The sequence below is a fragment of the Pituophis catenifer genome, unplaced genomic scaffold (assembly GCF_029215685.1).
Source record: "Pituophis catenifer annectens isolate HBS135680 unplaced genomic scaffold, rPitCat1.0.hap2 SCAF_12, whole genome shotgun sequence".
NCBI classification, from domain to species: Eukaryota; Metazoa; Chordata; class Lepidosauria; order Squamata; family Colubridae; genus Pituophis; species Pituophis catenifer.
Genome location: NW_027256892.1, coordinates 25,070,012 through 25,095,043, shown reverse-complemented (window position 1 = coordinate 25,095,043; position 25,032 = coordinate 25,070,012). Strand labels below are relative to the sequence as shown.

The window sequence follows — 25,032 nt, the reverse complement described above, 5'->3', positions numbered from 1 at the left end:
GGAGCAGAATGAGCTGTAATGTTCCATTTGAACCACAATCAGAAATTTTTAAGAGGAACTTTCATTCTTGCTTTTAACGTCTGAAAGTGCCATGCCAGGGCATGTCTAAACATGGTTTTTCCCTCTGCGCTGATCTATTTTTTTCCCCCCCCCATCCTTTAAACATGCATCAAGGCATATTTTGTATTAACAGTAACAAGAGTTGGAAGGGGCCTTGGAGGTCATCTAGTCCAACCCCCTGCTGACCCAGGAGACCTGTACTAGGGATTCGAACTGCCAAACTGCCAACCTTTCTGATCGACAAGCTCAAGTGTCTTAGCCACGGAGCCATTGTTATGTTTATTTTGTTAGTTTGGGAGGGAAGGGTATATTTATTTATTTATTTATTTATTTATTTATTTATTTATTTATTTATTTATTTATTTATTTATTTATTTATTTAATCAATCAATCAAATTTCTATACCACCCTAAAAATCCCTTAAAATTATTAAATATTTTGGCCGAAAACACAGATTAAAACACCCAATTTATAAAATCACGAATTAAAAAATTTAAAAGAGGGGAGTTAGGCCAGGCCAGCTTGCTGAAATAGAAAAGTTTTGAGAGCACGGCAAAACGTGCGCAGGTCCGGGATCTTCCATATCTCTGGGGGGAGCTCGTTCCAGATGGCAGGTGCCCCCACAGAGAAGGCTCTCCCCCTGGGGGCCGCCAGTCGACACTGTTTGGCCGACGGCACCCTTAGGAGCCCCTCTCTATGGGAGCGAACTGGTCGGTGAGAGGCTATTGGTAGCAGAAGGCAGTCTCGTAGATACCCCGGTCCGATGCCATGGAGCGCTCTAAAGGTGGTAACCAAAACCTTGAAGCGCACCCGGAAGACCACTGGGAGCCAGTGCAGCTCGTGCAGGAGGGTCACATGGGAGCGCCACGTTGCTCCCATAACCACCTGCGCGGCTGCATTCTGGACCAGCTGGAGCCTCCGGGTGCTCCTCAAGGGGAGCCCCATGTAGAGAGCATTGCAGTAGTCCAAGCGGGAAGTAACGAGAGCATGAGTGACCGTATTTAACGAGTCCCGATCCAGAAAGGGACACAACTGGCGAATCAGGCGGACCTGATAAAAAAATTATATCCCAAAACATTTTTTTTAACAATGTGAGATGATACATTGAGATGAAGTGTGTCCTTTCTTTTTTTTCCCCCTCAACTCTACTCAATCATCAAAATGAACCTGACGCCTCCAGAGGCCACGGAATGGGTAAACCCTGGATTTCAGACTCGCACAGCTGTGGGTTCCAAAAATCCTTTATTGTACATAGCTTAGATTTCCCTTTTGCATTGGGCAAGATGCCACGTACATACTTCATTCATTGCAACAAGACAGCCAGAAACTCGAGACGGCGTATCAACATGAAATGATGCTGACCTCAGCTTGTGGTCTGAGAGGGGAAGGGCCTCCCATCTGCAGAAGCTCCCAACATAATACAAAGCTTTGCCCAGATGCTTTTTCCCTGATTCTAGCTTGGTTCAGGTCTAATTCTCACCTTAGCGAGAGATCTTCTGAATGGCAACAGCCGTGGATATGGCCACGGGGGTATCCCCCCCCCCAGCCCTTCTGCTGCATGCAGAGCATCCCCCTAGCTCGTCCTCTCGCCCACCCTCAAAGACTCGGTGATAACGTAAAGCAGCAGAGGCAGCAGTGAACGGTCGCTGGGCTCTGCGGGCAGGCCTCAGAGGCTCCACAGCATCGCCACTGCCCTGCAGATGCCCACGTCGTGGTAGTTGAAGTAGCAGAGGCCGGCAAAGGTGACTGCCGAAAGCAGGTAGAGGCCAGCGTTGGCCAGTTTAATGGAGCTCTTTCCGTGGACGTAGTCAGTTACAAGCTGACCCAGGCCCCTGCAGGGAAGGGAGAGAAAGAAACAGGAAGCTGGCTGAAGACACGTTCAAAATCCTTTCAAAGTTTTTCAAACCGGGCGGAGTCGAGTTAGAATTCGCCTACTTCACAGTCGCTTTGAAAATTACTCAGCGGGCAGCGAGAAACCACAATGTGGAAGAATGTGTTCCCACTTCCCCAAAGGTTTGTTTCATTTGATTCATTTTGGCTTACTCCTTCAATGGAGGGCTGAAAAGTTCATAGGGAGCCCATGGAGAATGACCCACCCAATCTCAGAAGCTTTAACCCGGCTCCAAAGAGCCAGGATACCCTTCAGAGGTGACTATGCCCCAATTTCTACCCAACGCAGCCCACCTTCTCAATTACAGGAGTTGTTTGGGGCTTTTAAGAGTTCACTATTTCTACAGGGCCTGGATGGTGATGGGGGAGGAAGAACTCTCCCGTAAGTACCAACAACAACCCTGTGAGGTAGGGTAGGCTGAGGTTGGGGTGGGGGGAGAGAACTGGCCCAAAGTGACCCAGGTGGCTTAACAAACAACAGGCAAACGTTAGTTTGAAGGGGGAACAAGATTGTTGGTCAGCCAATAAACTTAAATAACTGAAAATACCAAAATGTATCGAATATTAGTGTAAGGACAGGGAAACAACCCTTTGTTGAAGGAAAATCTGGGATTTTCCCCTGCTATAACAACAGACAGCATGAATATAAACAATGATGAAATGTAATGCCAGTCAACAGTGAAAGGGAAGGAAATTATGCAAGTGGCACAGAAATCCAGGGAGCAGCGTGATGCAAGAAAGTCATCTGGGACTGCATCAGCACAGATACGGTTTCTAAATCACAAGAGGCGGTCGTCCTTAAATCACATCCCAGGGATTGTTTTCCTCTTGTTCTTTTGCTCTGTAAAGAGGATTCAGGCAGAAGTAGAAGGAATGCTGAGAAGTAGCGCAAGGATGAAGACCAGGGACTAGAAACTTAAGTCCTATGAAAGGATATTGGACAAAGCGGTCACATTTAACCTCGAGAAAATGACTGAGATGTGTGTGTTGGGGGGGGAGGTGTTTTGATGAGAGTTAGGAAATGGAGCCCAACATTTTCTCAGTTCTCCCAAAGGACAGGCCATGAAACAGTCCGCAACAGGCAGCCAGATTCCAAATGAATGTTAAAAATGCTGGGAGTAAGCCGTCTGTGGTTGGGTTGCCTGCACTGAGCTTCCCGTGGGTCAAATCCTCCGCTTCCAAGTTCTCAGATGAACGGCCTGGCATGAGGACAACGAAGGTCCCTCTTCCAATGCAGGTCACAAACAAGGAAATTAAAAACGACCGAAGGGAGCCAAAGAGAAAAACTCTTGTTTTTCTGGGGAGGGGAAAAGATGTTCCTGTTCAAGGGTGGGAACTTTTACAAAAGAAAGAAGAGCTTTCCAGAAACGAGGGAGGGAAACCCACAAGGGGGAAAAGCAGAAACATAAAACCATTTGTTTTTGAAGCCCTTAACCCACTTTTGGCAGGCCCAGGCCTCAAAAAACATGGCAACAGGCCAACTGAGTCATTTTGCTCACTTCCCAAGAAGCACAAGACTTTCTTACCCACCACAAAAGAGGACATGACCCTTTCCAGGAACCTACGTAGCACAGGAAGGAATGCTATTTCCTGGAGAAGGGTTGGCCTGCAACATTTTTCTTTTAACAACTCCTCTTTTCCAAGGCCCAAATTCTTACCCACTGCTGTCGGAGGGCAGGGAGCAGCCTGAAAGGGACTCGAAAGAGGCTGCCCTAGAGAGATTTGTCTCCCCCTACAGACATGCTTTTACCCAGAGGAAGACACCCCCAAATTCCCTGGGCACAGCACTTGATCACTTTACCGAGTTTACTGAGCAGAAAGGTTTCGTAGGAAAAATAATTACAACCACAGAGAAAATGTGTTTGGCTTACTGAAGTTTAGTTAAACAGAAGTGTGAACAAAACAGATCTTTGGAGCCTTATCTACTACTTTTTTTAGATCAGTGTTTTGTTTTGTTTTTCAAATTTGGGTGGTGCGGACTTACCAGTGCCCGTGGAGTGTGAGGGTTGCTGCCAGGGAGTAATCCACAGCTGCTCCAGGATACAGATAGGCTGCTGGCAGGAGTCCAAGCAGGAGGATGCTGACTGCTCGCTCACTGGTCCAATGGAGAGAGGCGGCCTTTGAACCAGCTGCAGACAGATGCAGCATTTTTAATGCCCGAGAAACGGCTTACTCGAGAGCTAGGAGCAAATGCTCGAAGAGTGTGTGTTTTATCTTGCAGTAAGCAGCTCAGAGTCGTTTTGAACCAGAGCAAATAAATCTGATGATCATATTATGCAGCAAATTAAGAGGCTCCCCCCTCCTTCAGAAGGGATTCAAGAAAGAAACATGGAACTTCGAATCGGTCGCTTAGCAACCTGTTGTAACTTGAGGACAAGTTTGTGTCTCGTTTGGTGCTGTAGGTAGCTGGCAGAAGCATAAATGAACAAGCAAAAGAGGGACCCTCTAGAGTAGGTGTCTCCAACCTTGGCAACTTTAAGACTTGTGGACTTCAACTCCCAGCTTTGCTGGCTGAGGAATTCTGGGAGTTGAAGTCCACAAGCCTTAAAGTTGCCAAGGTTGGAGACCCCTGCTCTAGAGTGTTTTGGTAAAGGACCCTAGTAGGAGCTCAGAAAAGAGCAGGAGGCAGCCTTCCAAAGAAACGTAACCTTCTGAATATCAAAGCTTTTGCCCACACAGCCTGAATGGGCCCAAACCTATTTCCACGGTCATGAGGAGTAGAAACTTGCTTTTTTATTTCTTTACAGTTAAAAAAGGTAACGTTTGAGATTTCTGAGAATCGATACTGTGAGCCAACGCACCATGCTTTAGCACTGCTAGACAAAAGGCCTCTGATTTAAATCTCTGGAACAAGCTTCCCCCAAGATCTAGATAGCTCCTGCTCTCCTCTTGGTTCGAAGAGATGGACAGGCTGGGCTCTTGAACCCAACCTTTGGCAAGCGAGTGAAACTTCATTGCACTGTTCGCTTTTATATTTGTTTAGTCTTTTATTGGTTTTATTGTACTTTGACTGTTATGAGTCACCCAGAGTAATTGAGAATTGGACAAACTCTATTTGTCCAATTATTAAACAATTACATCACAAGAGGGAGAGTTGTGCATTTACAAACTTGTTACAACCTTGTAATATTCCATTTTTCAATTGAATACAACCATGTCTCAAACAATAGAGACAGGAATACAACTTATTTTTACCACAAAGAACGGGAAACTGTGATTGTTTTCATTGAATCAATGGAATCCATAACCTTCAGGGAAATTATTCAGAAAAGAACAGTGAAACTGTTTAGAAAGTTCCCCTTTCTTTTCCCACCCTCTGAAATGGGGGGTCAATGAATCATGAGACTAAGCATGACACACAAACAGACACGTAAAAAAGGAACTAAAGGGAGACCTACCCAAACTCCTGGGAGATGTGTGAAATTTGCATATCTGATGACGACGATGATGAAGATGAGAGTCCTCGATTGGTCTAATCAAGGCAGCCATTGGTCTAGCCAAGAGATACTTGCTCAGGACAACTGCGGGGCAGAAGAGATGCATCTCATCTTGTAAATAAGACCGTTTTGATCTCCAGATCCCACTAATGTTTATTACACACTATAAAAATGCACAGTCACAACGCTTAATTTTTTTTTGTTTAAAAAAAAAGCCCTTTGTCAGAGCCGTAGAGTGTAGAAATTTTAAAAAAAAAAAAGCATTAATGCAGGGAAGAAACAGCAACTCACCTATCTACTGAAACACACGTTAAATTAGAAACATGGGTTCCAGAAGCATCAAATAACCTTCATAGCACTGTAGGTCCACTCAGGACTATTCAGTGTAGAAAAACAGACCCCCAACCTGTCTATCATCACGTGTGAAGCAGCCCATAAATGAATGGGCAGCCCATACAGAGCCTTGATAGTACAGTGGTCTAAGCACCCTGTTATTAACACAGCTGCCTGCAATTACTGCAGGTTTCGAATCTCTCCAAGGCTCAAGGTTGACTCAGCCTTCCATCCTTTCTAAGGTAGGTAAATTGAGGACCCAGTTTGTGGGGGCAATAAGCTGACTTTGTATAAATATACAAAAGTATGAAGGCTATTGCTTAGAGCATTGTAAGCCGCCCTGAGTCTCCGGAGAAGGGCAGCATATAAATCAAATTTTTTTAAAAAAAAATGGGGGCAAGCAACCAAGATAGATAAAATAAAACTGGATGTCCTTCAAATTTCAGTTTTTTAGTGGTTCTGGAAGCATTCCAACCCCACAGAGGAGTCCTCTTCACACATTGTTATGCGATGGGAAAGTGCACCTAAGATTTTGTTTGCCAACGTAGCCTTTGTGTTGAACTGAATCCTCGAGGTTACACACTCAACACACATCTGAACGCGCCAGACTGCAGGAGTATGTCAAAGACCATGTTTCTATATGTTTAGCCCCGATTAATCACAGCTCACGGAAGGTTTGCACAACACAGCAAACCATAAACGAATGGGCTGGGTCAACACACACTGTGCTACAGCACCACATAATGTGTAGCACACCCCATGTAATAACCGTTTATGGTTCAGTGCATTTTGTAACAGAATCACATGGGTACGGATTCCTTGCAGTGCACCCACTGCCGTCTTGTCCTTGCAGAGAGGAAACCTGGTGCAAATCAGCTGGAAAAACAAGGATCAAATCTGACAGAGATCCATGTTCAATGCACATGGAATAATAAAAACTTCCCAAAGGATAACCCCCGACTCATCTTCAGTTAGGCAAAACTGCTGCCTGAAGCACACTCAGGCAGGGCCAAATGAGAGGGATAAATTCACAGGATAGATATAGATATACTGGTAGATACATATATATAGAGAGAGAGATCTTTTTTTCTCTCTCTCTGCAAAAGATGGATGAAGAGAGAGAGAGAGAGGGAGGGATAAATAGATACATACATAATGATTGATAGATACATGAAATAGATAGATGATAGATAGATAGATAGATAGATAGATAGATAGATAGATAGATAGATAGAGGTATGTTTGTGTGTATGTATATATACAGACACACATATATATATATGCTGATATATTTGCTGATAAAGAATCCGAGTAAAGGTATGGCTACCTGATGAAAGCTAAAAAGCTTGAAATAGATCTATACTACTCTCCCTTTATTTCTTTATCAGCGAAATATAAATTTGGTATAAAATGGGGTTTGTCATGAATGCGACTGCTTGAGGGCTCCTGGATTGGAGCTGAAAGGCGAAAGGGATGCAGGATGCTTCCTCCCACATGCTGGGGTAGACCAGGTGCCTCGATAGAAAAACACTTTATATCTATATCTATCGATATCTATCTATCTATCTATCTATCTATCTATCTATCTATCTATCTATCTATCTATCATCTATCTATCTATCTATCTTCTATATCTATCTATCTATCTATCTTCTATATCTATCTATCTATCTATCTATCTGTCTATCATCTATCTATATATATGTCTGCCTATGAGTGTGTGTGTATACACACACTTGAGAAGACATATATACACACACACACACATATATATAGACAGACAGATGAATGAATGAATGAAACTGCAGGCAGATCCCCGACATTCCTTCCTGCTGTCTCCTCCTATTGGCCTCTTATGATTTCTCCCTTGTCATCTGACGGGATTTACGGTGGGACTGATGAGGACGGATGAGCCCCGTCTCTCCCTGGGCCAGTGGAGGAGGCTCCCTGTTCCCATCGTCTCCTCCTCTGAGGGAGGCCAGGGGGAAGTCCAAGGCTCGCGGGGGTTGGGGGGGGCGTTAAATTTCAAACCCCAACCGCCACCGCCCTGCCTGAGGCCCCTCTCGGACCCCCCCCCACCCCCCTCCCCTCTGTCTGCAGCCCTTCCTCCGGCCAAGGGCGAGTCGAAGCTTCCCAGCCGGGAGGGCAGCCGCGAAGGCAGGGTGCTCGGGCCCCGTCGGGTGGGAGGCCTCGGGCGGACGCCCACTCACCGGACGACGGACGCCCGCCCGGCCCGGCCAGCCACAGCCGCAGCGCCCCCGCCGCCGCCGCCGCCATCTTGCCCCCCGCCGCACAAGGGCACCGGCCGGAAGCGGAAGCGCGGCGCGGGAGGCGGGACTTCCGGCCTGGGCTGGGCTGGGCTGGAGGCGGCGGCGCTGCTGCTTCCTCCTTCCTCTCCCCTCATGGCGGCCGAGCTGGGCCAAGAGGCCGAGGTGGCGGAGCTGCAGCGGCTGGTGGCGGCAGAGGAGCAGCGGGCGCGACTCACGGCCCAGGTGCGTTGTGGGGGGGTGGGAGTGGGGGTCGGCCGGTGGAGACCCCTCCCCTTTTCAGGCGGGGGAGGGGCAGGAGGATATGGGGGAGGGGCAGGAGGATATGGGGGAAGGGCAGGAGGGGATGGGGGCAAGAATGGGGGAGGGGCAGGAGGGCAGAATGGGGGAGGGGCAGGAGGGCAAGAATGGGGGAGGGGCAGGAGGGCAGAATGGGGGAGGGGCAGGAGGGCAAGAATGGGGGAAGGGCAGGAGGGCAGAATGGGGGAGGGGCAGGAGGGCAAGAATGGGGGAGGGGCAGGAGGGCAGAATGGGGGAGGGGCAGGAGGGCAAGAATGGGGGAAGGGCAGGAGGGCTGGGGGGCAAGATTGGGGAGAGGCAGGAGGGCGGGGGAAGGGCAGGAGGGCAGAATAGGCGAGGGGCTGGGGGGCAAGAATGGGGGAGGGGCAGGAGGGCAGAATAGGGGAGGGGCTGGGGGGCAAGAATGGGGGAGGGGCAGGAGGGCAGAATAGGGGAGGGGCTGGGGCAAGAATGGGGGAGGGGCAGGAGGGCAGAATAGGGGAGGGGCTGGGGCAAGAATGGGGGAGGGGCAGGAGGGCAAGAATGGGGGAGGGGCAGGACTGGGGGCAGAATGGAGGGGCAGGAGGGCAAGAATAGGGGAGGGGCAGGAGGGCTGGGCGGCAGAATGGGGGAGGGGCGAGGAGGGCTTGGGGCAAGGTGAATGGAGTGGAGGGGGCGGGGGCACTTGGGGAAGGATGGGAAGAGAGGGTGGCTTGGGGTTGACATCTGGGGCTGTTGGTGAGCACGGCCTCCCCTGCTTGGCTCCCCCTTCCAGGTCCACACCTTCATGGAGGCCTGCTGGGAGAAGTGCGTGGACAAGCCCGGCTCCAAGCTCGACTCCCGGACCGAGACCTGCCTGGCCAACTGCGTCAACCGCTTCATCGACACCACCTTGTCCGTCACCAACCGCTTTGCGCAGCTCATGCAGAAGGGCGGCCACTGACCCGGGCCCCGGCAGGCTCTGGGAGGGGGCCCTTCCCGGGTCAGCCTGAGGAAGAGCCAGTTGGCTGCCGATTGGTCCTCGGTTCCCTGACTGGCAAGGAAGGGGACTTGGTGGAAGAAATGCCCGACTAAATCAGGAGGCCACTCCAAGCAAGTGGACTTGCAATATTGGACCGTTTTCCTGCCCTGGCAGGAGAAATAGGAGTAATTGCACCCAGATGGTGTTAAACAAGCTCACTTATCCAATTGAAGGAGTCTTAATATTTCCATTCTGCACAAGGGGATGTAAAGATTCAGTCCAGTAATGTTGTGCACAGAACGATTTGGCTGGATCCAAAGCTGTTGTTAATATCAGCATGAGAAAAATGTAATTTATTCTCCTTTACTGGGAGATGGATCAAACATTTACTTTATCCAGCTACGGGGTATGTTTGTACAAAATGAAAATCCATCATTAAATGGAGAATGGTTTCTTGAATAAGTCTGGTTGTCTGGCTTTGCACACTATACCATCAACTAACCACACAAAACTAAATCCACACAACAGACTAGAAAATAGCACTTTGGCCTATAAAGCTGCAGAGGCATCTTCTGAAAAAAGTAAAGATAGAAAAAAATCCACCCTCGACCCTCTGGAATTCCTTATCCTTTATATTTGTTTTTGGTTTTTTTTTTTTCTAGGATAACACATTTCCTTTTGAGTGTAACCCAAGAATCTTTGTTCCCACACCACAAATCAGAAATGCGGTTAAAGACAGCCTGTTTTTTGGCTAAAGTCAACACTGTTTATTTCTGCAGACCATTTAAATCAACTCATGCCAGTGTTTTTGTATGTATAAAAAAATAAGTTTTTGAGTTTTCATAGAAATAATCTCAATGGCTTTGCTTCTCGTAAGCAACAATTATTTCCAAAAATACTTTTTATATCCCTGTACACAAAGGACCAAAAAAAAAAGAAGAAAAAAAAGCCCAGCTTATTATTCTACATTTTAGAACAGGGTCATTCCACAGACGTTCAATATTAGACAAATTTGTTCAGGGAGACCAGGAAAAAAAGAAGTGTTAAATACAAAGCTGGCAGAAGGTTGAAGTGAGTATTTTCCAAAACTTTTGTGAAGGGCAATTGGGGATGGGCAGCAATAGAGAACTGTTCTGTATTAGTGCCTTCAGTTTTCAACAAACCTGCTCAAGTGTATTTTTGAGGAGTAAAGGCATATTTAGCAAATCTCTTTGTTTTGTTAATCTCAAGGCTTCCCTGGTATTTCAGGAAGTACAGTGTGTTAAGGAAGCTCTGAACTCTTGACAGGGTGCCCAGTCCCTCTCGCAGAAGTGCCGTTGTCTGGGGAGGTAGGAGGCAGATGTGATTTGGGCTGTACCCTGGGAATGTTCTTCAGTGAGTCCTTCCACAGCCACTTAACCGACATTAGAAAAGCATGGAAGAGCTTTACCAAAAACAAAGGAAGAAATGCTACCCATAACATAGCTCTTAATTCGGCACCGTACACAAAGATAGATCCTCCCCTGTGGCTCATCCTATTGGCTACAAGACGCTGAGGGCTCGGCACTTTCTCCGGAATTAACTTCTGGCAGCAAGAGATAATTTAAGAACAGGACTCAGCCAGCCAAGGGCAAGTGAATGGATAGGATGACCTGCATTCTTCCAGGCGGGGAGAGGCAGGGGCTTCCCGTTACTTCACGAGGTGACCCCTTAGCCCGCCCTGAGGCTGCAGTGGGGTCTGCATGGTTTATTCCGAGCCATTCTGCCCCCTTACCTCTACAGGAGAGGACGCGTTCAAATCGGAGAGCGCGACCTGCCTACCACCTCACCTCTCTCCCTCATGCTTTTATTGCAATTTGTCTGCGAGTCTTCGCCAATAAAAAAACAAAATTAAACTCCAGGTGATTTTCAAAGGCAAAAGGGGGAAGACTAAACCATCCAGCGTTCCTGCCGCCTTCGAGGGCGGAACTTTGCCATTGGAAGGTCCGTCCCAATTTGGGGGGGGGGGGGACACAAAAGGACTGTCCGGCTAGAATCTGTGGCAGGCAAAAGGAATCCAAGCCTTTGTTTTTTCTCTCTGGCCCACGGGAAAACTCAAATTAACCCCTGCCCCTGCCAGCGGAACCCAACCCGAGTTTGTTCCAAGCAGGGCTGTGTCGGGAGGAAAGCTCTGTCCTGGAGCTGGGTTCTAATCCTCCTCCGAGCTGTCCTCGGAGTTCTCGTCAGCTGCTACTTTCCAGTTCTTCCTCTTGCTGCGCTTCTCCGGCACCCTGTCGCCCGCTCTTTCGGACAGGGAAGCCTGGCGCTTCCGCCTCTTCCTGGCCGGCTCCTCTGAGTCACTCTCCCCAGAGTGGCTGGAGAGGCAGCTGCTGGCTTTGCTGGAGCCACTGCCTGGATCCAAGGAGGAGGCGGGAGGCCCCTCTGAGGCCTTCTTGCTCTTCGCATGGCGTTTCTTCTTCCTCTTGGGAGGCTCTCCCTCCGAACACTCGGACTCCTGGGAAGAAGCCACCCCCATCTCACGTTTCTTCTTCTTTTTCTTCTTGTGAGATTTCTTTTTCTGCTTCTTCTTGTGTGACTTTTTGGCCTTTTTCCTTTTGTGCAGCTTCGCGGAACTCGGCTTGTCTGACTGGGATTTTCTTTTGCCGTTCACGGAGTTTTGTTCGTCTGGTTCCCGGTCACTGCAAAACACAAGCAGGATGCGTTTCAGTTTGGGACACCTTGTCTGAAAGTTTTTAAAAAAAAACTGGCCAAAAGCAACAATTGTGGTTTTTTAAAACCTTTCCTAATCTTCTTTTTAGCTGAGCCATGACCGCAAATGTCTAAGCCCAATTAACATTTCATAGTGACATTTCTTATAGGTTCACTTTTTAAAAACTGGGAACCCTACTGAACGAAATGAGATGAAGAAAACTTTTATCAAGTCATTTGTGACTTATTTGAGGTCTCTCTGCCCTAGCCCAGTCATCAAAGAGAAGAGTCAGTGAGGCTTTGCGTGTAGAAGGAAATGTCCATGAACTCACATGCTGCTCTTAGACAGAAATTTAAATTAGTGGACAAAACCAAACCATAAACCAGAGCTTGGATAATCTGAACAAACCAATTTGCCTCCAGAGTGCGGTGGGGAAATTATAAATTATACTTGGCGTAGAAGCAAAAGTTTTCAACAGTACCGTGTAAAGAAAAGGACAGACAGAATGCATAAATCTACTTTTAATGGACTATTAAAAGTATAGTCCTAAATGGATTTAGGATTTTGGTATTTTAACGCTTTACCTCTCTGTATCAAATTCTTCTGGATACAACTCTTTGTAGCCACTGTGACCCCATCTGTAAAAAAATTAAGAAAGGAATAAGCACGCGAAGATCACACACAGTGTCTTTATGCAGAAAAATCGCTGGAAGAGAGGCCTGTTATTTTTTATAATAATTATTATTATTGCAAACCTCCCATTTATGGGATAGTACCTGTCCGGCATGTTAGCTTCGCATTCGTAGAGCTTCTTGTTCCAGTACCGGGCGTGTCGAAGATCATCTTCAATGGTCACTGCCATAACTGGCATGTTCCTTGTCCTGCAGGTAGCCTGCTGGCTGTCCTCATCAAAGCCATCGCTACGCATTCGGCTGCTGCAGAGACCACGGGAGAGAAGTAGGTAAGCTTTGTGGGGAAAGCTGCTCTAGCTGGAGGAGTCAGAAACAAGATCCACCACACTGCCCCCCCCCCCGGGCCACGTCTCCCCCCCCCCACCCCCAGTGATCCTGCATTAAACCAAGGGACCAGTTTCACCACTTTGGCCAAACTAAAAATCTCCTCCCTATAGTTGGCATTCTCCCCTAAGGCAGGACTGCCACCTTTTGACCCACAGGCAGCTCTACTGTTTTCTAAAAGTTACAGTCTTTAGGAAAACAGGAGTTCTGCCCTTCCCTGTTTCACGAAGGCTTGAGGGCTCAAATGGCCAGACTCGCTTCTGTTTTCGGGACAGACTGAGCAGCCAAATTAGCCTGAACGGCAAGAAGTGGAGTCCCTTGGAGAGCCGTATGTAACGTAATTTCATTTTAATGTCTGCCGATTAGTATACATTCGAAGAGACAATAAAGTTAGTTTAAGTCAGGGGGTCTGCAACCCAAAGTCAACCCAAACCCTAAGCCAGGGGGTCTGCAAAGAGCCATTTGGACCCGTTTCTCACAGAAAAGAAAACACCGGGAGCCACAAAACTTGGGTGGGCGTGGCAAACTCGACATCACTCACTTCCACCAGTCACATGACCCCCCCCTAGCCACGCCCACCCACCCTGTCATTAGGGCAGAGAACCAGTTGTTAAAAAACACCAAGAACCACAAAATCCTTCTGACATCTCTCTCTCTCTTTCTCTCCCTCCCTCTCTCTCTGTATCTCTCTGTCTCTGCCCTGGACGCTTCTCCATCCCCTGCCATTGCCCTTATCTTCTCAGGCCAGGGAAGGAGTGACCGGGGTGGGGGGGAGGCGAGGGGCGGGGCAGGGCCAGCCATTGGTGGGATCACCCGACGGAGACACAGCAGAGGGCCCAAAGAGCTGCAGGTTGCTGACACGCGGTCTAAGCCTAAGCCTCTCACAAAGGGAAACAAGCACAGAGGGTGCAGGCAGGCATTGCCAGCTGTTTGTGAGTGATGCGGCTTTAATAATGTTAAAATCCCACCTGGAGCTGTTCAGAAGAGTCCTCTGGTCTGTGCCCCAGTGTATCTCTTGGCTCTGCTTCTCCATCTCCCGTATTTTCCACATTTCGGACTCTTCCTGAATCTGAGAAGGGCAAAAAAAAAAAGAAACATACAAGACTGAGGAAAAGTACAAGCCAGGGTGCTTTGCTTACCCATGAGGAGGAAACCGGCTCCTTACCTTGTTGTGGGCGTCTGTGTGGCGAATGACATTCCGCAAAAGGACTTTTCCCAAGGGGACGCGGGACATCTTTTCTGCACCAACCAGGCGGCGAAGAAAATGCCCTGGAAGAAGGAAAGTGGGAAGTGAGGGAGGAAGAAGAAGAAGAGGAGGAGAGGGAAGGAAGAAGGGAAGGAAAAGAAGGGGAAGGGGAGGAAGGAAGGAAAGGAGGGAGAGAGGAAAGGGAGGAGAGGGGAAGAGGGAAAGGAAGAAAGGGAAGGAGGAAGCAAGGAAAGGAGGGGAAGAGGAAAGAAAGGAATGGAGAAGAGTAAGGAGAGAATGTCAGGAAGCAAAGAAAACAAGGGAAAGGGGAGGAAGGAAGGAAAGGAGGGAAGAGAGAAAGGGAGGGAGGAAAAGAGAGAAAGAGGAAAGATAGGAGAGGGAAGGAGGAAATGAAAGGGGAGGAAGCAAGGAAAGGAGGGGAAGAGGAAAGGAAGGAATGGAGAAGAGGAAGGAGGGGAAAGACAGGAAGCAAGGAAAACAAGGGGAAGGAAGGAAAGGAGGAGGGAAGAAAGGAAGGAATGGGGAAGAGGAAGGAGAGGAAGGGAAGGAAGGAAAAAAGAGAAAAAGGAAAGAAGTGAGGAGAGAAAAGAAAGAAGAAAAAGAAAGAAAAAGGAAGGAAGGAAAGAAAGAAGGAAAGAAAGGAAAGAAGGAAGGAAGGAAAAAGAGAAAAAGGAAAAAAGTGAGGTGAGAAAAGAAAGAAGAAAGAAAAAGAGTAAGGAAGGAAGGAAGAAAGAAAGAAAAAGAAAAAAGGAAAGAAAGAAGTGAGGAGAGAAAAGAAAGAATAAAGAAAGGAAAGAAAGGAAGGAAGGAAGGAAAGAAAGGAAGGAAGGAAGGAAAAAGAGAAAAAGGAAAGAAAGAAGTGAGGAGAGAAAAGAAAGAAAGAAAGAAAGAAAGAAAGAAAGAAAGAAAGAAAGAAAGAAAGAAAGAAAAGAAAAAGGAAGGGAGGGAGGGAGGGAGAGAGAGAGAGAGAGAGAGAGAGAGAGAGAGAGAGAGAGAAAGAAAGAAGTGAGGAGAGAAAAGAAAGAATAAAGAAAGGAAAGAAAGGAAGGAAGGAAGGAAAGAAAGGAAGGAAGGAAGGAAAAAGAGAAAAAGGAAAGAAAGAAGTGAGGAGAGAAAAGAAAGAAAGAAAGAAAGAAAGAAAGAAAGAAGAAGAAAGAAAGAAAGAAAGAAAGAAAGAAAGAAAGAAAGAAAGAAAAGAAAAAGGAAGGGAGGGAGGGAGGGAGGGAGGGAGAGAGAGAGAGAGAGAGAGAGAGAGAGAGAGAGAAAGAAAGAAGTGAGGAGAGAAAAGAAAAAATAAAGAAAGGAAAGAAAGAAAGGAAGGAAGGAAAGAAGGAAAGAAAAAAGAAAGGAAGGAAAGAAAGAAAGAAAGAGGGAGGAAGGAAAGAAAGAAAGAAAGAAAGAAAGAAAGAAAGAAAGAAAGAAAGAAAGAAAGAAAGAAAGAAAGAAAGAAAGAAAGAAAAGAAAAGAGGAAAAGCGAGGGAGGCCCCTTCCCGGCCACCCTCAGGAAGGCGAGCAGGCCCAGCCGAGGGACCCCCTGCCCCTTCTTGCCCTCCGGATCCCCGACCAGCCTGGCGGGGCCACCGCGGGACGGAGACGGCCTCGGCTCCTTCATCCCTGGACCTACCTCGCGGGGTTGGCGGTCCGGCCACCCGAGGAGGGACGGGAGGCCGCGTCTCAACCCGCGGGCCCCCCGTGGCCGCCGCCGCCGCTTCCCTTCACCCTCCGCGCCGGACCCGGGACAGGAGCGCGCCTGGCTCCGCTCCGCCACCGTGGCTGGCCCAGGCCCGGAACCCGCCAGCGCGGCCGAGCGAGCCAGCCGGCCGGCGGAAGGCAGTCGGAACCACTTCCGGTCGGGCCGCTTCCGGGGTTGCCATGGCGACCGGCGACCGAGGGGTGGGGGGATTTAGCCGCGTCGCCCGAACCCGGCCGTCCCATCGGTAATGTGGGCTCCTCCGCTTACGGCTGGGGATGATGGGACTGGAAGCAGTCTCCGGGGCCGAGGCGTTGGGACAGCAACCTCATCCTGCTTGGGGCGAGGGCGTAAAGCAGGGGTCTCCAAACTAGGCCACTTTAAGACTTGTGGACTCCAACTCCCAGAATTCCTCAGCCAGCTTTGCTTTGCTGGCTGGCTGGCTTTGCTAGCTGAGGAATTCTGGGAGTTGGAGTCCACAAGTCTTAAAGTGACCCAGTTTGGAGACCCCTGGCGTAAAGGGAGGCCTCCTCCATGCGGGCCCCTTTATATGGAGAAAAGGGGGCCCCTAAAAGCCCATCTAGTCGTGGCTTGCTTCCTTTGCCGCCCTTCCTTCAACAGGTGCATCCCTGCCAGGAGGGGCTCAGGGTCCCTGCACAAAGTTGGGGGGGAGGGCGGGCATCATATCTGGAGCCCTGAAGGATGATGCCCAAAAGGAGCCTTTTAAGGGCTTCTTCTCACTTCTTGGCAACTTTTAAGAGGGGTGGGCCTCCCCTTCAACGCCCAGAATTCCCCAGCCAGGATCTGCCTCTGCTGGCTGGGGTTATTCTGGGAATTGAGCCCACCCGCCCCTCAAGGGTGAAAAAAACGCTGCCCAAGAGGCATTTTGGCTGGATGGGAGGGAAAGAGGGATCTTATGAGAGCAGCCCCTGAGACCCTCCGTCGCTGCCCCTTTGGAGGCCAATCGAGTGGATGCCGCTGCCTCCGACGGTCCTTCTGATCACTTTTTCCACATTGGTTGCCTTTCATCAGAGGGTTAATAATGGTACTCGGTGGTGAAATCCCATTTTTTTTCTACTACAGGTTCTGCGGGTGTGGCTTGGGAAGGATATTGCAAAATCTCCATTCCCACCCCACTCCAGGGGAAGGGTACTGCAAAATCTCCATTCCCACCCCACTCCTGGGGGAAGGATACTGCAAAATCTCCATTCCCACCCCACTCTGTGGCCAGCCAGAGGTGGTATTTGCCGGTTCTCTGAACTACTCAAAATTTCCGCTACCGGTTCTCCAGAACCTGTCAGAACCTGCTGGATTTCACCCTTGGTGGTACTGTTTGTGTTTTGTTTCGTGCCATTCTTGCCAATACCACGAAGAGGCCAAGGGGAAAATAAAGCTCCCGTTTCTGTACAATCCGAAAACTAGACTGGGCAGCCTGCCAGAACAACACAACCTGATTAGCCAAACTCATTCGTGCCCACCCGGTGATGTTACAAGCTAAAGGTTAGAACTTCTGAAAATACATCCGCTTTTTTTCTTTATCCAATTAGGTTTAATACCAGCAAGAGAGGTCCTGCAGCATCATCCAGAGACCTCCGAATTGAAATATTTTCACTTAACCTGGGACGGCCTCTACAGAAGCATCTTTTCGCCGTGAAGGAGCAGCCATGGAAGCTCTTTGCAGCTCCGAGGAGATGCTGACCAAAGCAACTCAGCTGTGGACGATGCTGGATGACATGGCCGAGAACAACCCTAAAAGTTACCGCCACTTCATGCAGCAGCAACTAAAGGAAGCAAAGCAGCATTACGCTCCCCCGGAGCCATGTCTGTGCCTGAAGACCAGCATTTTGGTATGACAACATCCATTAGAGAAGGAGTGTCAAACTCGATTTCACTGAGGGCCGCATCAGGGTTGTTTGATCTCGGGGGGGGGGGGGGGAGGTGGATGGGCACGGCCAGGGTGGACGTGGCCAGCTTGACGTCACTCATGTCGGGGCACCTGTGGTGGCTCAGGCGGGGCTGGGGGAGATCCTCCTGCAGCCCTCTGCCAGTGAAAACAGAGCCCAGGAGGGCCACGTGCAGCCTTCCCGAGCTCCATTTTCACTGGCAGAGGTACTTATTCAAGAGGCAAATGGATTTTCAGGGGTGGGGGTGGGGGGGGTGTTTGAAGATGTTTCGCTTCTCATCCAAGAAGATTCTTCAGCTCTGACTGGATGGCGGGGAAGCGATGTCTTCAAAGAAAAACCAGAAAGTCCACTTGCCTCTTGAAAAAGCACTTTTGGGATAACCAAGACTTGGATGACTGAGAATCTCCAGAGATTTGCTTTGACTTTTTTTTTTTTTAAATTAGATTTATATGCCGCCTTCTCCGGAGATTCAGGGCGGCTTACAATGCGTTAAGCAATAGCCTTCATCCTTTTGTATATTTTATACAAAGTCAGCTTATTGCCCCCACAAACTGGATCCTTATTTCACCTACCTTAGAAAGGATGGAAGGCTGAGTCAACCTTGAGCCTGGCGAGATTCGAACTTGCAATAATTGCAGACAGCTGAATGTTAATAACAGGCTTTTTTTAGTCTGTTGAGCTATCCAAGCTCCTGGATAGCTCAACAGACTTGAAAATAACGCAGAGGGTTTACATTTGATAAGTGCTCTCTTGACTATTTCCTTGTTTGCACCAGGCATTGATAAGACAGTAAAAATTATTCCAGATGCACCATCATCTTTTCAGTCAAAAAGAGCAGTAAAGGAGACATTCCTTGAAGTGAATATCCCGATTGTTAATTACATGAAGGTGTCTGTTTTAATAAATCATGTAATGTTTGGGTGTTATTTTGTTTTGTGCTTTTCTCATAGAAACCAACCAAAACCTGCCTGTTCATAAATCTGTGCCATTGGAGTAGGATCCCAGCTCCCAAGTCACCCTCAGAGCCAGTTCTGTTGAGCGCTGGCAAAATGGAGACGCTATCGGATAATTCAGGTAATCTCTACGGTATTACAAAATCTCAGTTAACCTGAGCCTACTGCAGTAACTTCTACAAGCAAAGAGGTATTGGGCATGGATAGCAGTTAAGATATCAGGAATGAAGCTTACATGATTCAGCTGGTCGAGTCGTAAACTCAGGCCAGGATACATTTGAGGAGAGAATAAACTTCCATGCTGCCACTATATTTGCTTTTCTCCTAGAGATCTGCAGCATTCTTGACATGGCATACAATCCATCCGTTCTTGAGCGAGTCGAGGATAACTCCCTGGAGAAGGATCACTTGATCCGCATGTCACTCAAGTACGTCGAAGAGCATTTCAACGTCACTTTGTCCCATTCCTGGAGCATGGCCAAATTTAAATTGAAAGGAAGCCTTGAAAGGATGAGGGAGAGCCTGAGAAGAGATCAGCCCCAATTGGCTGTGCCCCAGAGGAACCCCAACAAAGGTAAACAACATTCAAGATGACACTGCAGGGGGGAAGGGGGCTTATCCCACCTGTCTTATGCATTTAAAGGGAACCTTCTGAGGATTTTAACCCCCCAGAGAAGAGGGACATGAACCCCCATTTAGGGATATGCCGTTTTCTGAAGGTATTTTGCACCAGCTTTTCATAAGGCACTGAAAAACACCCTTTTAAAATGGGCAATTGCTGCCTGACAATTGTTAAATGCTGGGAAACATTTTTCTTTAATGGATTTGTTTCTAGTTGTCCCCTTATGAGAGGGTGGTATGGGAATGTGAAAAATAATACAATATGAAACATTGTACTTGGCAAGTTCTACCTGAAGAGTTGTCCTCTTCATTTGAAATAGATGGGAATGGCTTTCTAGACGCGCGTTGAAAGGCGTGTGTGTACACCATATAGAAATGTGTTGCATTCCTATACATATACGATTAAGTGCACAATTGTAGCAGCCAAGATTTCTCTCATCAGTTAACAATTTTAGTGGACCGTAACTACATCATTGCAAACAATGGAAATGGGAGAAGAGGCAGGAGCCCTGGTGGCGCAGTGGTTAGAGTGCAGTACTGCAGGCTACTTCTGCTGCCTGCCGGCTGCCTGCAATTTGGTAGTTCGAATCTCACCGGCTCAAGGTTGACTCAGCCTTCCATCCTTCCGAGGCGGGTAAAATGAGGACCCAGATTGTTGGGGGCAATAGGCTGACTCTGTAAACCACTCACAGAGGACTGCAAAACACTGTGAAGCGGTTTATAAGTCTGAGTGCCATTGCTGTTTAATTGATGCTTTTGTTCTGTAGCAACGCGCTCCACTTACTTGTCTAAACTCTTCTGACAATCCTCTTGCAAGGAGTGACACTCAGCCAACTGAGAAGCCTCACGGCCGAAGACAGCAGTGGCCTTATTCTCCCAGTAGCAGAGAACCCTGCGGCTTCCAAAAAGCGTCTAATTGAAGAGATCTCCACCACAGACAAGCCAGAGGCGCACCAACCTGCCTACGAAATGACCACCAAGAAGGATGCAGATGAGACACCTTTAGAAATCGAGCTGAAAATTGAACTGCCAGAGGTTTGCGGTGTGTCCGAGTGCAATTTGAGCGTCTCTAAGGTGAGGCAGCTACAAATGGTGTAGTATTCGCGCCCTTCTCCCCTGCTTTTGCCCAGCCAGACCCATGTGAATCTGAGATGCCTCCCTGCATCTTCTTTTCAGGATGATGTCTTGGTCGAGTGCCTTGAAAAATACAGGCTGCGGGTGGATCTTCCAGCGCCTGTGGATGAAGAAGCAACATCAGCAACTTTTAATAAGAAGAAAGGAGTCTTGCTTGTCAGAATGCCCGTGTACAAGGGAAAATGACGTTAGCTGACGCGGTGTGGGAATACCCACACTCCTCGTGATTCACTTCCTCTCCTTTCCAGCACTTCCCATTCAGCCTTTTGCACAGGTTAATATTAAGTGTTATTGGTTACAAGCCTGTATTTTCGCTCTCTTTTGAGTTTTAAGGCTAAAATTCTTGCTGCCTTTTGGGGATGCAAAAACCCAGGATAAAATGCACCCCTAAATACACGCTTTAACATTTGAGGACTGTTCTGAAGGCATAGTTTCTACTGTAAAAGATTAACAAATAAATGAACTCTGTATCATATTTTCCCCCATTAACAGAAACAATAAAGGAAAAAAAAACTAGTTTTCCATCATTGCTGGATTTAAATTATTTTTAAACAATTCTGAGAACTTCCTGTAGTCTTAAGAGATCAGCTTACATTTTCTTGGAGAAGCAGTGGAAAATACCGCATGGGTGGAACACTTGAATCCAAAGCCAACTTGTTCCTCTTAACTGCTTATTCTTTTAAGCCTCCCGTGTTGCTTTGCCATTTTAACATAAATACACCTTCAAAGAGTGCTTAAAGAAATAAGTGGTATCTGCAAGTGTGGACAAAACATTCACAATTACCTCTGCAACTGTATGTTTCAAGTTGTGCTCAAATAAAAATGGGCATACCTTTGGTTATGGCTGCCATATTGTCTTTTACTATACCCCAAGGACACAACTGGAAGGACGCAATTCCTTAACAACAGGCTCGTTCAAGTGCAGAGTATTGCAGAGGAACTCTTTCGTACCATTTGGTTCACTTGGATTTAAAAAAAAAATCGCTAAAAAATTCAAAATGGCTCCAGAGTTAACAGCAGAGGCCAAGTGTCATTTCACTTACTTGATATTTATCCATTTTTGCTCACCAAATAATTATATTCAAAGTCTACCCACAGCTAAGCCAAAAAACTAGCAGTCAGGAAAAGGAATAGCAGTCCAAATAACATCAAACTTTTAATGCCAATCTGTAAATTAAGATGTTTTAAAGCACTTTTCTTACCAAAGGGTTGAATTACAACCAAACTCAACAAATTGGTTCTCAGAAAAAAAAATATTTAATTGCATGTATATATATTTGTAGTGGATTCGGTAGCGCAAATTGACAAAGAGACAATATTGAATGAAGTGGTGATGTACAGATTAACATGGGGTGTATCGGTCAATGGTCTACTCGGCTGTTCAGGTCACACCACTTAGTCATTACATGATCCACCTTTTAAAATTAGCTTTTTTTCCTTGGCAAGCAAAATAGGCATTTCCCATTAGAATCCCAGCATACCTAGGACACAATTAAAAAATGTGACTGGGCCCCATTTTGAAGAAATCTAATTTCTAGCGAAGATGTTTGCAAATTTACTGGTAAATTTTATTTTATTTTTTGGGTGTGTGTGAAATTGTTTCTCTTGAGCCTGGAATCTGAAGTGGTTTGTGCCCAATTGTCCTACTGATTTCAGTGGAATTCAAGCACAATAATTCCCACCTGGTTGGGCCACTTGATCCCAAGGCATCGGGGTTTTTCCTTCTTTCTTACAATTGGTTCTCACTTCAGCTATTCTGAGGTCAACGTCCCATTTTAAATGCAAGACTGCTGGAGGCCAGGTGCAGCTGCAATACGGGCTGATTTTGAGAACTTCTGGAGTGCTTCATGCTTTAAGACAGCCCATTTTGCAGGGGAAACAGCAGCTTCCCGTGCGGGATGGGACATTTCACAAAATTGCACACTCAAACGTGGGTAGGAAGGAAAGATTTTTTCCCCCTACATTCCTGCACGCAGCCCTTGCTTAAAATGATGGAACTGCGCCCCCACATTCCTTTCAGTGGGACAATGGCCCCAGTCTGCCCAGTCTAGACCATTAAACGGGGGAGGAGGGACCTGTAAGGAGTCCATATATTGCCTATCTTTAACTGACCCCCGTTTCACCAGTTCCCTTAACAAATGACTTCTGTTTGGAGTAAAACAGCGTTTACTGACCTAAAGGAAGCAAAACAACACATGCTTAAATTACAGAAACTCACATAAGGCAAATCATCAGAAGGGTTTCAAAGGGCTGTTCGGTTTAGGTGGTTTGACTCAAACATTCGTTTTCTCTTGCTGGGTGCTAAAACGATTCCCCGTTGCTCGAATGTCTGACTTACAGCTGAATTTTGCAGTTAGAATGTCAGCTGCTCTGTTCTATTCCAGGTGACCCCATTTTATTTTATTTTATTTTATTTTTGAAGCATTTGGAACACACATGGAAGGTTAATTTCTTTTTCCTGCTGAAAATTTAACTTGTCCCAAATCTACGGTTCACATTTTTTTTTTTCTTATTTCATCTCAAATCCCTGGTTTTATTGAAAATGAAGGCCGAGCCAGCTAGCTGGTGGGGCTGGGAGGCCGTGATACCCTGCACCGTTGTGATCGGAAGTATTATTACAACACATGATTATTTTCGACAACTGGGGAAACTTCGCCAATCCACCCACTGAATACGATATAGCGCAGCTGTACTTGGCTTCGGAAGGCCACCTGCAGAACCTTTAAATCTCTACGACTGGTAATCCAAAATCACCAGCCGCTGTTTATATAGACTTTTTTAAAAAAAATAAAAGAAGGAAACATTTTTCTTTTAAAAGTCTAACCCTTCGATATATAAATAGCTTCTTTAGAATGAAGCGATTGGGTCGCCAAAGTCCTTGAGAAACTATAGCAGCATCGTGGCGGGTTTTTCCAGGAATCGCTTGAACTCTGCGAGCCACTGGGCCCCCACGGCCCCGTCCACGACGCGGTGGTCACAGCTGAGGGTCACAGACATGACGCTGGCCACATCGAACCTGTGCGGAAGAAGGGGAAATGCTCTCTTTAGTATTTTCTCGTACACAAAATATGAAATACCTGTTGTGGTCCGCCAGCAGCCTGTGGACCTGGCAGCGGAGTCGGACAACGATGAGGCTGAGGGAGAACAGGGGCCAGTCCTGGAGGCTGGGGAAGGACTGGATGAGGGCTCTGTGTCGGAGGCAGAGATGGGGCCAAGGCCATCGGGGAGTTATGCACAGACTCCGGAGCCTCCAGAGGCTGACAGTAGAGAGGCAGAGGAACAGGAGGAGCCTGTTCCTAGTGCGCGCATGCACAGAGCTGCCAGAAGACACAGTTAAAACAAAAGGGACAACTTGGGAGTAAGGCCTGGAGATGATTGACCCTTCCCATAAGGCCATAGGACCAGCAACAGCTTTTGGCCTCTTTGCCGGAAAACAACCGTTGAGAGATTTGCTTCATGTGTAAATGTCTTTCTTTCTTGTGTCTTCTGTTCCTGAACTGTTGCCAAGAAAAGCCTTTGGCAATTTGCCTAATTATCCCAAGGTCAGAGATAAACTGAAGAGTAGTGTTTTGAGAACTTTGCTTTCATTTAATTTGGACTACGCTGAGAATGAGTTAATTCTCAGCTGTTTTAATAAAATCTGTTTGTTTTTGGAACTGTTTTGCCTTTAATATCAACTACGTGGGCCTGGGTCACAACAATACCCGCCCCCTCTCTTTTCATCAGATGCTGACTTTCCACTGAAACGTTTTGTCTTTTTTTAAAAAAAGGAAAACATTTACCCTTTTTCATTATCCGCTGGCACCAGCCTTCTCTCCGAGCCCCCAACTGCCAAGATACAAGCCTGCGGTGGATTGATTATAGCCGAAAAATTCTTAATGCCATACATTCCTAAATTTGAGACTGTGAAGGTTCCGCCCTGCAAAGAAAGAACACACCTTAAGGCTGTGGCACAAATCACTGGCGTTGTGAATTAGGAAAGGCAAAGGCGTCGTAACCAAGTCTACAGAACGCCTCCTTTGAGCCACCCAAAGGCAGAGGTAGTTCAGGGAAGGTGCCTCACCTGGAACTCGTGGGGCTGAAGCTTGCCTTCCCGCGCTTTGCTGGCCAGCGTCACAACATCTTGGTTGATGGAGGCCAACCCCTTGGTGTGTGCATTAAATACAATTGGCGTTATAAGCCCCACTGGAGTACTGACCGCCACGCTTACATCAACGACGTGATGTCTGGAAAGACAGAAAGTGCGCCCATTGGCGAGAATCCATCAACCAGTCACAAAATCCAGTTGAATAAATATGGCAAGATGCTTCTTGTAATGACAGTCTAACTGGCCTTCCAGGAGGAGCCAAACCTTCACACTCTCTGCCGGGACCATCTGTGTACTTACTTCCTAATGACTGTTTCTAACCATGAAGAATTCGCTTCAGGCACCTTCAAACACGCCAGAGCCGAAGCTTTAATGATGAAGTCGTTGACTGACAGCTTGGTATTCTGTGGCATCTCCTGCGGAGGGAACAGCCAAGGGAAGAAATGCTGCTCAAATTGATCAGTCGGCAAAGTTACCGAAGAATTATTCTCTCCAAACTGGGGGAACCTCCAGAAACAACGGACT

The 25,032-nt window shown here is 47.4% G+C and overlaps 5 protein-coding genes across 5 annotated transcripts in view; 2 read left to right on the top strand and 3 right to left on the bottom strand.

Moving 5' to 3' along the window:
* Window positions 1-1,285: 1,285 nt before the first annotated feature.
* On the bottom strand, window positions 1,286-8,028 carry SDHD (succinate dehydrogenase complex subunit D). Its single transcript, XM_070952340.1, has 4 exons — window positions 7,931-8,028; window positions 5,349-5,471; window positions 3,935-4,079; window positions 1,286-1,892 (listed from the first exon to the last, which is right to left on the bottom strand). The coding sequence occupies exons 1-4, from the start codon at window positions 7,995-7,997 to the stop codon at window positions 1,727-1,729; spliced, it is 501 nt and encodes a 166-aa protein (XP_070808441.1). The 5' UTR covers window positions 7,998-8,028; the 3' UTR covers window positions 1,286-1,726.
* Window positions 8,029-8,064: 36 nt separating this feature from the next.
* TIMM8B (translocase of inner mitochondrial membrane 8 homolog B) lies at window positions 8,065-9,689 on the top strand. The gene is made up of 2 exons (XM_070952341.1): window positions 8,065-8,212; window positions 9,042-9,689. Exons 1-2 carry the CDS (start codon window positions 8,123-8,125, stop codon window positions 9,207-9,209), a joined length of 258 nt encoding a protein of 85 aa, XP_070808442.1. The 5' UTR covers window positions 8,065-8,122; the 3' UTR covers window positions 9,210-9,689.
* Window positions 9,690-9,905: 216 nt separating this feature from the next.
* On the bottom strand, window positions 9,906-15,886 carry NKAPD1 (NKAP domain containing 1). Its single transcript, XM_070952259.1, has 6 exons — window positions 15,743-15,886; window positions 14,077-14,180; window positions 13,880-13,980; window positions 12,672-12,830; window positions 12,480-12,533; window positions 9,906-11,884 (listed from the first exon to the last, which is right to left on the bottom strand). Exons 2-6 carry the CDS (start codon window positions 14,143-14,145, stop codon window positions 11,395-11,397), a joined length of 873 nt encoding a protein of 290 aa, XP_070808360.1. The 5' UTR covers window positions 14,146-14,180; window positions 15,743-15,886; the 3' UTR covers window positions 9,906-11,394.
* Window positions 15,887-17,101: 1,215 nt separating this feature from the next.
* PIH1D2 (PIH1 domain containing 2) lies at window positions 17,102-20,897 on the top strand. Its single transcript, XM_070952403.1, has 5 exons — window positions 17,102-17,655; window positions 18,663-18,786; window positions 18,994-19,239; window positions 20,104-20,360; window positions 20,463-20,897. Exons 1-5 carry the CDS (start codon window positions 17,473-17,475, stop codon window positions 20,604-20,606), a joined length of 954 nt encoding a protein of 317 aa, XP_070808504.1. The 5' UTR covers window positions 17,102-17,472; the 3' UTR covers window positions 20,607-20,897.
* Window positions 20,898-21,551: 654 nt separating this feature from the next.
* Window positions 21,552-25,032, bottom strand: part of DLAT (dihydrolipoamide S-acetyltransferase) — a 5,792-nt gene continuing 2,311 nt past the window's right edge. Inside the window, exons 2-5 of the mRNA XM_070952329.1 lie at window positions 24,808-24,923; window positions 24,484-24,646; window positions 24,203-24,339; window positions 21,552-23,436 (exon numbers count right to left, since the gene is read on the bottom strand). Of these exons, the coding sequence (XP_070808430.1) occupies window positions 23,307-23,436; window positions 24,203-24,339; window positions 24,484-24,646; window positions 24,808-24,923 (546 nt within the window). The 3' untranslated portion in view covers window positions 21,552-23,306. The remainder of the gene's footprint in view (window positions 23,437-24,202; window positions 24,340-24,483; window positions 24,647-24,807; window positions 24,924-25,032) is intronic.